This window comes from Crocuta crocuta, unplaced genomic scaffold (genome assembly GCF_008692635.1).
Source record: "Crocuta crocuta isolate KB4526 unplaced genomic scaffold, BGI_CrCroc_1.0 scaffold118, whole genome shotgun sequence".
NCBI lineage: Eukaryota > Metazoa > Chordata > Mammalia > Carnivora > Hyaenidae > Crocuta > Crocuta crocuta.
This window is the reverse complement of record NW_027551558.1, coordinates 4,931,280-4,946,801: the sequence shown is the minus strand read 5'-3', so window position 1 is coordinate 4,946,801 and position 15,522 is coordinate 4,931,280. Positions and strand designations below refer to the sequence as shown.

At 45.1% G+C, this 15,522-nt stretch overlaps 1 protein-coding gene across 3 annotated transcripts in view; it reads left to right on the top strand.

The window, feature by feature from the left end:
- The first annotated feature begins 3,432 nt into the window (after positions 1–3,432).
- IL1R2 (interleukin 1 receptor type 2) overlaps positions 3,433–15,522 on the top strand; it is a 34,132-nt gene continuing 22,042 nt past the window's right edge. The window contains exons 1-2 of one of the 3 annotated variants that reach the window (XM_077749161.1): positions 3,433–3,608; positions 8,781–8,861. Coding sequence is in view for 1 of the 3 variants with exons in the window: in XM_077749160.1 (XP_077605286.1) it covers positions 3,595–3,608 (14 nt within the window). In the remaining 2 variants the exon portion in view is untranslated. Of the gene's footprint in view, positions 3,609–8,780; positions 8,868–15,522 lie in introns of all 3 variants that reach the window. The other 2 variants (XM_077749162.1, XM_077749160.1) reach the window with 2 other exon arrangements.

The following is a 15,522-nucleotide window of genomic DNA, read 5'->3' as shown; positions in this document are numbered from 1 at the left end:
CTGTGTGGAAACTAGAGGCCATTATAGAAACCAGGGCTATATTAGGGTGGACTGTGATTGGGGTGGGAGTGACAGTGGCCAGGAAGGCCGTTTGACCTGAGACTTACAGTCACAAAAGGCCGGGGAGGGAGATTTTGACGTTTTATCTCCAAATGAGCTCCATAGATTGCCTTTATTGTGAGTATAAAAACAAAACAAAACAAAACTGGAAGCGATCTTTGAGCTTGTGCATGGCTGAACAATGGTCCCCTGAACGTGCCCACGTCCCAATTCCTGGAACCTATGATTATGTTGCCTTCTATGGCAAAAGGGATTTTACAGATGAGATTATGGTAAGAATCCTCAGGTGGGGAGATTATCCTGGTTTATTTGAGTGGGCCCCAAATATAACCACCAGGGTCCTCATAAGAGGGAGCAAGGAATACAAAGAAGAGGGTCATGTGGTGGTGGGAGCATGGGGGGAAGGGAAGTGTGCTGGAGGCTTCAGTGAACAAGTGAGGGCAACCTCCTCTAGAAGTGCCTAGAAAGAGCCTTCAGAAGGAGCTCCGCCCTGCCGAGACCCATGTCACACGTCCGGCCTCCAGAACTGTAAGAGAATTAATTGGTTTTGTATGGGGCCACTGTTTGTGGTAATTTGTTACAGTAGCAACAGGAAACTGATACAGAACTCATTTACCTCTTTTCGCAGATGAGTCGGAAGCCCATTTGCAGTCAATATTTTAGTTTGTTAGTTTGTTCCTTACGTATGGGGACGGGAAGACCTTTCTCTTGCCTCTATAAATAAGACACAAGAGTATTTTTCTGTTATTGGCCTGCTGACCAGAGCAGGCCTTGGAATGTTCAATGACCCTATGGGCTTGCTGACCGTATTTTCTTGAATCCAAATTAAGGATAAGAACAAGTGAATTTATGAGGATAATTTGACAGTCCCATCAAACCAGGGACAAATTGTTTCTGCTATAATCCATGACATAGTGACCAAGACAGATTCTTTGCTCCTCCAAACTCCCTCCTCTCCATTCTCTACCCTCTGGCCTCTACATCACAGTGAAGGTTGGAAGCTTACCACAGAGGTTTTCAGAAGATGCTGTTGATTTCTGACCTAAAACAGACTTTGGAAAGGGCTGGGTTCAAAAAATGAAGACTCATTGCTTCAATCCTTGCAATAAACATCCTGGGTGACTTTCACCTCAAACCTCAGAGGATTTCGAGATACTATAGAACATTCTGTGCCTTGTCCATTTCCCATCAGTTGGTGGAGAAATTGAACCAAACACTCTAGTGATAGTGAGGAGGGGACAGTGTAGACCATGAGTGGGAAATGGAGGGATATAAACAGGGTAACCATTTTCCATCTGTACTTTCAGTGACGATTGGGTCTAAGGCATTAGTTCTTGAGAGGGCTATTCAAGCAATTCTTGTGGCTCCGTGATCGCACTTTCCCATTGAAGAAGTGAGATTATGTAAATTCCTCTTTATGGATCACAAGATCAGCAGTTATACTTGGCCTAAAGCAAACTGCATGGTTTTGTTGCAGGATTCTTGCACAGAGAGTCATGACACTGAGGCTTTTCTTTCCAGGAAGCAACTTTATTCATGCCCACACAGCTCAGTTGGGTTTGTACCCAAAGAATGAGCGGCCCACATCACATGGCATGGTTTTTTTAATGCATTTTCTATTTCTTTGTCTCCTGTATATGGTAACACACATAAACATGCAGTCTGATTAAGTTGCCTCAGTTTACAAGGCCATGGGGGATGTAGGCACCTGGGTGCATATCTAGGTGACTTTGACGCCTTCTCTCCTCTTTTTCTCTCTCCTTAGGGAGGGGTCCTTACCACAGTTTTCACTTCTTCTATTTGGCTATATTAAGCTTTGGAATTCCCTCTGCTATGTAGCAAACAGGATCCCAGCCAAGGCAAGGTTAGCTGGGGCTGGTGTGTTTGGTTGACCACAGAGAGAGTGAGGACAGTACTCAGTTATTTGCATACCCTTCATCCTGGGATGATGAGGTATTTAGGGAGATTTCCCTGCCTGGGTGAATTCACACCCTTGAAATTGCGTGGCTTGACCCAAAATTTATAGATGACACTTCCAGATTGTAGAACAAAACCGAATGCTCCCCCTTCAACTGGTAGCTGGAGAAAGAATAAACATGGATACAGTGTAACCTTTACACTTTGCCCAACAAACTTCACTTTGGGCGTATCATCATGAAGTTACATAAATTAATACAGCTTCCTCACCTGTGGTCTCCCTACGTGCCTGGACCTGGATTTGCAACCATCTCTAAGTTTCCATCTAGGTCAACCATTGTATTCTTCTCAGAGTTTGTTTTCCCAGTCTGAGCTGTGATTCCCTGAGAGTTATTTTCCTTGTTAGCCAAAAGATAAAACAAGGGCCATGAGCCTTTTTAACTTCGAGCCATTTGTTCTGGATATAAAAGTCCTAAAACTTCTCTATAAGCATTTCTCTATCTGCCTTTTCACCTGTAAGAACCTCAGTATCTGAGTAAATTGGATGGAAAGTGTCATTAAGGTTAGTTACATGGATTTTTAAGGACATTTGGATAAATATTCGTTTCCATCCACCATCAGGGGGATCTATATGACACTCTGTCTACACTATGCAATTTGGCCCAATAGGAGGAACCCATCCAAAGGGTTCATGTCCCGGCCCCATGCCTTGGTCCTAGCAAGATTTTTATCCTTTCCCACATGGATGTGTGTTCATATCAAGGAGGGCACTGGACCCAGGGGTGTGGGGGAAATGGGGTAGGTGCTCATAAGCCCTTCTGGGCCAACAGCAAGGCAGTGAATGTGTCAGGGGCTCTGTACATCTGAGGATTTGCCACAGGACCCAGTGAGCTCTGGGAAAGCTCCTGTGGCAGCCACTGGTNATATGGCTCCCTCCTCTCTAACTCCTGGTGGCTTGTGAGGGGGACAGAAGAACTATCAACATAACCTTTGGGCCTGTTAGGGGGAGTTAGGAGACATTTGTTTGTACAGACGTGACTCAGGATCGCATTTCCATTTCCAGTGGACAAACTATTCAGTTCAGCAAATTCCACAAATTGTAATAAAGATTTGGGAAGTCACCCCCTTCCTTCCCTTAACAATTAAAAATCATATAAGACTGGGACACAGGGGACTCAAAGCTTAATTCTCTTTCTATCCCAGAAGGGCTCCATGGGGGCAGACATCAATTATCTCACAGGCTAAAGACTAGAAGACCTCCTTTTCTCTTTGATGGAGCCATGGTCAGGCAGAATACCCATCACTTTAAAACCACCTCTCAGCTGGAAGTACGTAAGTTTTAGCGAGTCACAAAAAAGTAGGGAAACTTACGCACAGTTTCCTTGGCCACTTCCCCATCTGAGTGATCACGCACCCAGAGCCATAGGCCAGAGGGTGCTCCCCTGTGAGGAGGGAAAAGGTGTGTCTACAGCCACTCAGTCAGAGAGAGTGACACAAGCCCTATTAGGAAATCCCTGGAGGACGAGGATATAAATCTCTGCCTGCCTGCTGAGTTTCTGCTGAAGGTAAAGTCAGGCCTGGCAACCTTCCCCAGGCGAGAAGCTACAAGGTCAAAGAATGCAGGGCTGCAGGTAAGAGGCTTTTGAGAGAGAGAGAATGAGAAGAGAGAGAGAGAGAGAGAGAGAGAGAGGGAGTGGTGGGGGGGGGAATCTGAGGGGTCAGGATCCTTGGGTTCCATTTCAGAAAGGAGCCTCAAGTAGCTTTCCTGATGTCTCTGGATGCCTTCTCTGGGTGACATTCCTCATCTCTTCTACCTTCACTTGTATGAAGGTGACCTTGATCTTCCTGGGCTTCAGTTTCTCTGTCAAAAAAGGGCTGGACCAGAGGGTCTCTGAGGATCTTCTGCGATTCAAAGCAACAGGTAAAAATGGTGCAAAATCCAATAAAAGGAAATTGATAGCTATAGACAGATCACCTCGGGGGAGGCTGTGCCTACCAAGCTTACGCTGAACTGAGAGGCTTTCTTCTTTGGAAACTCAGGGAACTTTCTAGCATGGCATGTTTCCGTTTTAAAGTAGGTGTAACTTTTCTGACACTGGGGCTTTCAGAGCTGGCTGGACGCCAGGACTCTGTGTTGTCTTGGAGGAGTAGCAAGGAGGTGGTGGTGGTAAAGTGTGAGACAGGAGGCTAAAGGGTCTGTGTTCGAATTCTGACTTTGCCTCTTACGAGCTGTATGATGTCACACCTGTGTCCATATCATGACTGCCTGTCAAAGACTCTGTACTCCAGTGAATAAGGAGCACCATTTGGATAGAGATCATCTATCCAGTGGCCAGCAGCTGCCCAGTAATCAATAGCCAGGAAACATTAAGCTTACCTTTATATCTTGCTTCATTTTTGTGAAATAATAAAACTGGGTACAATTTTTAAAATAAAGTTGATTTTTATCCCCACTTATACTTAAACACATTGCACAATTTATGTTTAACCTCTTAGTGCCTCAGTTTCCCCATCTGTAAACAGTGACCTTGATGAGGAGGATCCCAAGGTGGTGGGAAGGGTAAATGAACGAGAGTCACGGGAAGCACTCAGAGCAGCCTGGCGCCCTGTGGGTGTTGTCGACATGTTGGCCCTCGCTCTCTGGCATTCTCTCTCTTGAATCCCACACCTCAGGAGGACTTGGCCCCTCATGGAAGCCCAGTGCCCTCAGGAGCTCCCAGCTCCGCCGTTAGCCTGGTGAGATCCAGGTCCAGCCTTGTCTCTGTCTCGGTTTCCTCTTCTGTAAATAGACAGTTGAGTGACCTGACCTTGCAAGGCCCTCCCCGCGGCTCAGGGGTCTGCATCGGGATGCTGCTCCCATCTCCACACTCACCCTACGCCACCAAGCTCACCCTTGCCCTGGCCCATCTTTCTGAGCCCTGCCATCCCAAGAGGGCCGTGGGTTCCTTTGACTGGTTCAGTGTGGTGTTCCCACACACACAACTGAGCACCTTCTCTCACCCCTCATTACAGTCTTGTCCATTTTCATTGCATTTTCCCATGTTTTAGCCTCTTTGGTTACCCTAAAAGGCAAGCAGGAAGCTTGGATAGGGTTAGAGGAGCTGTGCAGACTGTCTGCTCCATTTATTCCCAGCTGCCTGGGAGCACCTCCCAAGTCTTGCTGATAAGCAGGTGTCCCTTCAACCTCCTGGCTCCCTCTGGACCTCAAAACCCAGCTGTTATGACAAACTACTGTGTGATAAAGGCCCTCAGGCCACTTCCCTCCTCCCCTCCCCGAGGCTAGCAGAATCCTTGTCACATAAAAACACGACCGACGAACTTTTGAGTTGTCTTTTTATGTTACCGTCAGCTGCTGTCCGTATGGGGGCACATGGCCATGACAGTGCCTTTGGCCAGTGCTTCTCAAACTTGAGGGTGCACCAGCACCCAGGGGTTTAGTAAGTACAGACTGCTGGGTCTGCTCAGATTTCCGATTCAGTACTTGTGTGCAGAGTGTCTGAGAACTTGCATCTCTGAGACGTTCCCAGGTGATGCTGGTGCTGTGGGTCCGGGGACCACACTTTGAGAACCACTTCCTTAGGCAGCAACAAGAAGTTTTACATCCAGTGGCAAACTGACCAGAGAGTTGTTTCAGGATGAGAACCTTTTGAGGCCATTTTCAAAACAGCTCTCAGAGACCTCCTGGGTTTGACATGAGTGCTAGTGGCCAGAGGTCTTAAATAGGAGAATTCTACTTAACAGATGGGCAAATGGCCACAGCAGGGACAGTAGGTATCTCAGTGTCTGAAACTTGACCTCAGTCTCCTATCAACTTTATTTTCCCTAATGAAGGAATGTTGCTTATCAGAGGCAGGGGGTGGCAAAGAGCAGCAAAAAAAAAATGAAAGCAATATGGAGACTTCTATGGCCAGGTGATGGGCCAAACCCAGGGGGGCCACAAGGAAAATTGTGATGGAGCTGTTAATACTTGATCATCTCAGAGACCCTGCTCCAGTGGTTCTCACCCCTGGCCAAGTGTTAGAATCACTTGGGGGAGCTTTTAAAAATGTCTGTACCTGGGACCAATTACAGTACAATTAATGCTGGGGGCTGGGATCCAGGCATTAATAGTGTTTACAGCTTTCTAGGGGCACCTGGGTGGCTCAGTTGGTTAAGTGTCTGACTTCCACTCAGGTCATGATCTTGCAGTCTGTGAGTTCGAGCCCCGCTTTGGGCTCTGTGCTGACAGCTCAGAGCCTGGAGATTACTTTGGATTCTGTGTGTTTCTCTCTTTTCACCTCCCCTGCTCTCTCTCTCTCTCTCTCTCAAAAATGCATAAACATTAAGAGAAAAATTTTAAAGCTTTCCAGGGAGTTCCAATGTATATCTAAGGCTGAGATCCACTGCCCTATTCTGTCCCTTACACTCCTTACTGTCCCACCTTCCATTAACTATTCAGGGACTTCTTATTCCTCCCTTCAAACCCTGCATTCTGAACTTGTAATTTATCTGATGAATCTCAGATAAATGGGCATTTGACTCACCAGTGGTGTGAATAGGAGAGAAGTCTGAGAATCAGTATTAAACTCCATCCAAACGTTTCTGAAACATACTTTGGTTAAGAACCTCTGTTTCATATTGAGCATAAATAATTTCCTAAACACAAGGAGGCAAATGATTGTGGTATTTGATTGCAGGGCTAAAAGAGCCCAATTTAGAATCTAGTATTATCTTGCTATGTGACTTAGACATGTACCTTAGTTTCTGGACATTAGTTTCACTCATCAGATGACAGGGATAGGCTAGGGAGCAGAGGCTCTGTGCTGTTGTTAAGGATCTCTGGAAAGTATTCATACCACCCACATTTGTCATGAAATGTCAAGGGGAAATTTAAGAATACGTGGACTTAAGTGGGGATTTCAGGCCTGAGTGTACTCAGGGTCCAGGCAGTAAGTCAACTGTGAGTGATTGGGCTTGTGGCCAACTGGAACGAGCTTGTCCCTTGGGAAAGACATTCAGTAAAAAGTAAGACCATCATTTTGGCTGAATAATGCTTACTTACAAGTTGAATTAGCCCAGACCCCAGTTTGTGGTTCATGGACTAGCTTTGACAACTTCTGACAATATGATCACATACACCCTGAGTTGTGGCAAATCCTGGCCCTACCACTTTAATTTGTATTTCCATAGAAGAGTAGGGAATTCTTGTAAGCCTCAATGTCTTCATGTCTAAAGTGAAAATAATAATATGTAGTTCATTACATGTGGGGGGAAATTAAAAGAACTTTGCCCATGTCTTAGCGTTTATTGATGTTCAGCAAATGTTAGCTAGAATCACCATCCTCAATATCATCATCAGATTATGTGATTCTGACAGCAAAATTTCAGAAACTGCTCTGAAAGGCTGGAGTGATCAGGGCACGGGGATTTAATATAAGCTGTGCTTTCACTCCATGTAGGCATCTGCCTACTTTATTTAAGGACGAGCCAATCTAAAGATCAGTGCTTCTCAATCACCTAGAAATCTTGTTAATATGCCCATAATTCTGATGCCTGAGTCTGAGGTGGGGGCTGAGATTTTGTCCCTCTTCACAAGTGATGCTGCTGGTCATGGACCACACTTTGAGTAGCAAGGCTCCAGAACATTTGGGACAAGGTTTTCTTACTTGGGAGCAAGGAAGAAGTGAATGCAAAGCTGTGGCTGGGTCCTGGATTTTCTAGAGCTAATATTCATCAGGATGTTTTTTAAATGTCTACGGTAAGTAGAATCCTAAGACAACCCTCACTGATCCATGCCCTTGTATATCTCCTCCCCTGAATGAGGGGGGAATATAAGAATGTAATGATTAGGTTTACCTTGTACCACAAAGGTGAAGGAATTTTGCAGGTGTAATTTAAGATCCTGATCAGTTGACTTGAAGGTGATCAAAAGGAATTTTCCTGGGTGTGCCTGACACAACCAGGTGGACTGTTTAAAAAAATAGGTCTAGAGGTCAGAGTCAAGAGGTCAGAGACACATGAAACAACATCCAATATTGTTCTATTGGCCTTGAGAAAACAAACTGTCATCTTGTGGAGGTGGCCATGGGGCAGGAAATAGCGGGTGGCCTCTAGCTGCTGAGAGTAGCCTTGGCTGACAGTCGGCACAAAAGTGGGGACCCCAGTTGTACAATCACAAGGAACTGACTTATACCAAAAACCGCTTGGAATTGGACCCTGAACTTTGATAGTCTGCTAGACCCTGAGCAGAGACATCATCCAAGCTGAGACCAGACATCTGACCTACAGCAGTGTGACTAATGAATGGGCGTTATTTTAAGTCACTGAGTTCATAGTATCTCTATGCAGCTGTGGAAAACAAATACGATGTCCTAATTCTTTTCTTTGATTGATGTGCATATCATTCCAAGTTAGAAATAACCTAAAACATCCCTGTAGCTTAACACGAGTTTCTTCTGCTCATGCTATCTCATTGGCATTGGTCAGCTGTGTGAGGCTGTGGACGGTTCACTGTAGCCAGTTGAGGACATTTTCAAAAGAAAATTCATGGACACCATCTGCGGGGTTGTTTTGACATGAGTGCTGGGGTGGGAAATATGTGTTTCTCCTACTTAACAGAAGGAGAACAACATGCAGATAACAATTGAGTGAATCCATGGATGGAGGTAGATAGACCTCAGCCTCCCATAAGGATGACCTGATGATCCTATTTGACCTCCGTCAATAAACAAGGGCTCAGAGAAAGCGTGCTGGAGGGTAAAGCACCAGAAATGAAACGCTTAGTGACCACATCCTTCTCTCTTACTTTTCATGGCTATAACCAGTCACGTGGCTATGCCTAACTTCAAGGGTACAGAGAAGTGAAATCCTGTGTGTACCCGAAAGTAGAAGAGTTCCAGATGTTGGTGAGCGTGAGTCCATCTACCACAGTATGTTGCTCAGTTAGGGTGGAGGAAACAGGATTTCAGACCTTCCAGCTTCACAGATCTCATTTTGACAAGGGGGTTGAGTATTGCAAAGCTGAGAGCAGTCCCAAGGGACAGTGTGTGACTAGAACGTTCGGCCTCAGCCACAGAGGACAGCAGAGGGCTTCTTGATGGGACTTTTTGGGTCTGTGGAAAACCCAGTACGTCTGGGCTGTCCTCAGGCTTCAGTGGGCTTTCTTGTGGCAAAGGGTTTCCCCACACGGTATAGATAAAAACCGCTTGGGTTTTCAATTGTTTGGTTTTACACAGAGGTGGAGAAAGCTGCCACGTTATGTGACCCTCAGAGGACAAGCTGTTCTGGTTGGGCACATTTTCCAGAGAGTGGAAGATGATCTTTCAATGCGTAAAGAGAAAAACTCACGTTTTTTGACAACTTAATTCTGGAAGGAAATATTTCTAAAATGTAGGTAGCATGGTGAAAATTTATACTCACTACAAATTGATGACAAAAAAAATGTACCTTTAATACCTATTCTAAACTTTTGAAAATNCCGCTTGGGTTTTCAATTGTTTGGTTTTACACAGAGGTAGAGAAAGCTGCCACGTTATGTGACCCTCAGAGGACAAGCTGTTCTGGTTGGGCACATTTTCCAGAGAGTGGAAGATGATCTTTCAATGCGTAAAGAGAAAAACTCACGTTTTTTGACAACTTAATTCTGGAAGGAAATATTTCTAAAATGTAGGTAGCATGGTGAAAATTTATACTCACTACAAATTGATGACAAAAAAATGTACCTTTAATACCTGTTCTAAACTTTTGAAAAGGTTTCTTTATTTTTAAGATAGAGGGAGAAAGAGAGAGAGAGACAGACAGACAGACAGAATGTGAGTGGGGGAGGAGCAGAGAGAGAGGGAGACACAGTATTTGAAGCAGACTCCAGGCGCTGAGTTGTCAACACAGAGCCTGATGCAGGGCTCAAACTCATTAACCATGAGATCGTGAGCTGAGCTGATGTCAGATGCTTAACTGAGCCAGCTGGGTACCCCTTAATAACTATTCTAATAAGAATCTCATTTGGTCTCAAGGCCCCTTTTCATTAGGCAAGGGGAATTAAACCTAGCAGTACCATATCATCCCCATCTTTCTGGCTCACATCTGCTTCTCTTGGATTTATTCAATCTCTTTTGAGTAGATGCTCAGGCTTTCAGAGTTTGTTACCTCTTAGCCAGGAAGGAGTCTGACAATCGGGAAGCCATGTCCCTAGGGCAGGATAGGGAGGGTGGTGGTCCACACCTCATGGCCTGAGGACCTCACTGGTTTCCATGGAGATGTCCCTGGACCTGATTGGTCATCGGGTGTCCTGCTGAATCTACTGCAGAGGTCTGTGGCTGGGAAAACCCATGGTCTGGTCTCGCAGCTGGATCAGAGCCTTGACAATGACCAAGTTGGGTCCAGTGTGCCCCTCCCTGGCTCCATAGGTTCTGTGTGTCTTGGCCACGGCCATGTTTCTCTGCTGGCTTAGACTGGCCACTTGTGCAGATGATACTCAAAATATTTAACAACCAGCAGGGATGAGCACCAACCACTTGGAACAGATGCTGTAGTATCTGTTGCTGGACCATGAGGATCTCAGGGGAGCCCCAGGAAAGCTGTGGTAGCAGAGGGCAGAGAGCTTGGGGCTTAAGTAGGTGGAATTTAACACCTGTTGGGGATGTGTTTCCACATTGGGCACACTGCTCCTTATGGACTGAATATCTGGCAGTCTCTACTCTAGGTCACCCTGTCCTCCATCATAGCAGCCCCATAGGAGCCCAGATCTCAGTTTACCTCCCATTCTCCACGAAAAGCACAACGGACTATCTCGTTCTCTTCTCCATCACTGAAGGACTCAGCCTAGTGGGAGACTCACCCTTGCACCCCTCTCCTTGAACATGCCAGGCCATTACTTCCCTTCTTCATCGGCGCCCCCACTTGGTCAGGATGCCATGCTTTACCACGGTGGGGTTCCTCTGGAAACCGAATTTGAAAGCAGAACAAAAGTTCCTCTGTTCTCAGCTGCCTTCCCGCCCCCACTCCTTCTACCATGTGTCTCTTTTTGCACTCAGTTTTTGAACTCAGAACCAGGACATGCCAATATGCCTACTTCCTCTTGTGGTTTTCCTCCTCTCACCCTGGAGCCCCCAAAGCCTTTTCTTCTACTTCCCCTTCCTACCAGGAAGGAATATGTCACATCTACTTCCTTCCCTCCTTTCTGGGGAGGGCTCTGCTCTTCCCTTTTCTTTGGGCTATAGTGGCAGAAGAATTGGAGACAGCAAGGAGAGAAATACATTGGAAGGTGATTAGAGTATTACCCTCATTGCATGTGTAGAGAAAGAAGATTCAGAACAAAATTTAAACATTCTTCATGATTCAGGGAAACTGTCATGAACATGTGCTGTTTTTTGTGATAACGCCCTGACATTGTCAGCTGGGCACAGTAAGGTGGAGGGGACTCTTGATGTCTGCTCTTAAAGGTTCCTGATCGCAGCACTCTGGTTCTTGTAACTGTCTTCATGTTTTTCTTTTTTCTTTTCTTTTTTCTCTTCTTTTTTTCTGCATCTGTCTTCATGTTTTTCTGTCTCCTGTGTCACTGGGCTATCAGCTGCCATTCCCTTCTCTGTACACTTTCTTCCACCAGCCCAGTCTCTCTAATTTGCTGCCTCAAGTCTGCTTTTGATGAAGTGTTCTGGTCACATGTTGCTGCGTAACAAAGTGCCCTGGAATTTAGCAGCTTACAACAAGCATTTTATTATAATTCACATTTTCTGCAGGTCAGGAATTTGAGAGGGACTCAGCTAAGCAATTCTTCTGCTCCATGTGGTTTGATTGGGTTCAAACAGTGATACTCAGCTAGTGAGAAGACTCTTCTGGAGAGTCTAAGAGGGCTTTACTCACATGGATGGTGCCTTTGAGGGGGTTCCTGTGAGGCCAGACATAGCTGGAACTATCAACCCTAACCCCTACATGTGGCCTTCCTTGCAAGGTGGTCTCAGGGTAGTTGGACAGTTTACATGGTGGCTCGCTTTCCCCAGAGTAAGCATCCCAAGGAAACCAGCTGGAAGCACTCACCTAGCATTATTTTGTTGGTTAGACGCAAGTCCCAGGCTGGCCCCATTCAAGGGAGGTGAGTTGAACTCCACAATTTGATGGCAGAGTGGCACAGTCACATCATAGAAGACCATGTAAAATGGGCAATAGCGTCATGTCCATCTTTAGAAAATATAATTGCCACTCTGAGAAGCGATAATACTCATATACGCAAAGAGAAAGAGGTTCTGTGAGAAAGGTGAAAAGCTTCTCCTGTGAGTAACATATACATGCCTTTGTGCCAGGATCCTATTTTTCTCTTTCAGCTGTTCAGGACTTTTTGTCCTTGTTTCCTCTGCCCACCTTGTATTTCAGATGAACAAGTTTTCTGGATGACTGTATGATGTTTACTACATACACTCAGATTACAAGAGGTTGAAAGACACATTCAGCTCGAAGGGTTTGCCTCCTGTCCCACGCCAGCCCCACAGCTAATGTTACCCCATGGAGCTAGAGCTCACATCCTCAGGAGAACTCAGAGGTCTTGAGTCCCTGGCTCTGCTGTTTTCTGGCTTTGGGACTTCTGCAAGTGAGTTGATGAAATTTGGTGGTTATCTGATTAAGGCCCCTTACTTGGTGCTTTAGAAACTGGAGCTGTGCCCAGGGCTGAAGCCTAACTGCAAACCCAGACTGACTTAGAATCCCAGGGTTTTACAGCTGGGAGGGACCTGGGAGCCTTTAGCAGCTCAGCCCTTGTATTTATTTCAGAGATGAAAAAACTGTGACTCAGATTGCATAAGTCTCTTAGTGGCTTGCCTCAGACCACATAGCTAATTAATGGTAGAGTGAATCCAGCTTCCAGAAATCCAGCTTCAATCTCCTGCTCTAATGTGCTTAAAGACTCTACCGTTAAGTTGTCAGTTTGAATGAAAGCATCAGAATTCCATGGTAGGCTTTGAATGTGCATGTGTGCATGTATTTACAACTGTGTGTTTACATGTTAAACACTCTTCTTTTTTTTTTGACCAATCTGACCGATGAGTGGAGCTTAGGGGAAGGCAAATTTGCATTTGAAATAACAGAAGTTTCTGGGTTTTTTTTTTTAATGTTTATTTATTTTGAGAGAGAAGGAGAATAACAGAAACAGAGTACAAGTGTGAGAGGGGCAGAGAAAGAGGGAGAGGGAAAGTCCCAAGCAGATGCCATGCCCTCAGTACAGAGCCAGATACAGGGATCGATCCCACAAACTGCTAGATCATGACCTGAGCTGAAATCAACAGTTGGATGCTTAACCAGCTGAGCCACCCAGGCACCCCTAAATGACAGAAGTTTCTGATCATGTGTATTTTCTAAGACTCAAAGTGTCCATCTAATGAGGGGTAAACTTGGCCATCAATGGAGGATGCTGGGTTTGGGAAGAGTGTTTGGATGATGTGCTGAGTTTTATGGCTTCCAGAGCCCCCTCCAGGTCCAGGTTCTGGTGCTTCTACAGAGCAGAGCATGAGTACCAAGGCTAAGTATTGTGTTGACTCAGGTTTACATTCCGCTTTATCATTCCATTAGCTCTGTGGCCTTGGGTAAGTTCTTTAATGTATCTGAGTCTATTTCCATTGCTTCATGTTTATAATGGGGTGATGCATTCTACCAGACTCATGAGTTCAGCCCTCTGGAATTGTTCAGAGCAACAAATTCCTCTCATACAAATATTGGGCTGGGAGAACTTGAAAGCATGGTGGAATCATACTGTGGGTGCTGAGGGCCTCATGGGAGGAGCTTCCACTCCACATCAGTCATTCTCCAGGATGATGGCAATTATTCTGAGCTAGAGGGGTGGGTCTTGTCAGGGGCTAGCCTGTAAGAGGACCTGATGCAGGAAGAAGGTGAAGGAAGTGTGCTGGTTGATGATCCAACTCGCTGGGGGCTCTGAATGCCTCAGGCTTACTGGGAATGCAAAGTGTGAGCAGAGGATTCGAATGAGTGGGGAGATGAGTTGGGTTGATTTGTTGAGCCTCTTTGTCAATGGTTCTTGGGGCAGAAGTTGGCCAAGCTCAAAAGATTTGATAAGAAATGGGAGGTTTTAGAGAGAAAGAATACGTGTTGGCAGAAAGTAAAACATAAAGAGACCACGTAGCCCTTGTTGGAGCCAAGTTTTAGCTTCTCCAGGTTTTCCCTTTGAGATTCAGCCCATCATGGCCCAAAGATGGGTCTTACTGTGCCATGGCTTCCAGTAAGCAATTCCATCTCCCAGGCCGCACCAGAGTCAAGGACACTGAGGCGCTCTCATTCTGACATGGCCATGCAGACTGGAAACAGTTCACCATGCTGCACTGAGTTCTCTGAATTCCGGGACGGGGGGTGCGGGGGGAGTGTGGTTCGGTGGAGAAACTAGCTTCTCTCTTTTCTGTAGGACCAAAATCATTTGTGGACAACCCATCAAGGGTTCTGCTTTAATATTTTATTTTTCAAAATATATTTCAAAGTATATTTAAAAAAAAAAAAGCTACCTCAAACCTGGTCATAGATTTCTCTGCATCTGAAACTAGAGGATCTCCTTATTCCCTAAGCTCTTAACATCCTGTGTTTTCCAGAGTCTTAGTTCAAAATACTTCTTATTTTGCTTCGGCTTTAAATTTAAAAAAGTTTCCAAGCTTAACATTGATGGAAATATTTATTTTTCCCTTGGGTGTCGAAAGGTTTCATACCACATGCCTGCAACAACATGTGTCAGTTTTTAGGAATTTATTTTACAAACTGGAGGTGGGTGAATGGTATGAGTAGGGCCTGGTAGCTCTTTGACTTCATTAATATTCAAGATCGTCACCTTTGTTTTGCTTTTTTGGATGACTGTACTGCCTGACTCAGAGATGGGCAGCTGCCTAAAATCTTCTGGGAACAAGGTGAAGATAGAAATAAAGCAAAGTTTAATCTTTTCGGTGAATTAAGAGATACATTAAAATATACTATAGGGTAAGATGTTTAATCCTTTTTTTTTTTAAATATTTTAATGTTTATTTCTGAGAGAGAGAGACAGCGTGAGCAAGGGAGGGTCAGAGAGAGAGGGAGACACAGAATCTGAAGCAGGCTCCAGGCTGTGAGCTAGCTGTCAGCACAGAGCCCGATGCGGGGCTCGAACCCACAAACCGTGAGATCATGACCTGAGCCGAAGTCGGACGCTTAACCCACTGAGCCATCCAGGCGCCCCAAGATGTTGAATCCTTTTAAATGCCTGAAGATTAATCTCTGGAGCTATCATTTACTTACTTATTTGTTCTCAATCTGCCAAAACATGTGTTCCTACATGCATTCTAAAGTATTTAGGGGTGAAGTTTGAGGATGTCTGTAATTTTCCAGTGTTCTGGGGAACAATATGTATATGTGAATGTGTATGTTATGTATATGTATGCAAATGTGTATGTATCTGTGTATATGTGTGTACGTATGTGTGTATATATGTATGTATATGTGCGTGTATGTCTATATGTGTATATGTATATGTGTGTCTGTCGGTATATACGTGTGTATATGTGTATATATGTGTATGTATGTGTATGTCNTGTGTGTATATATGTATGT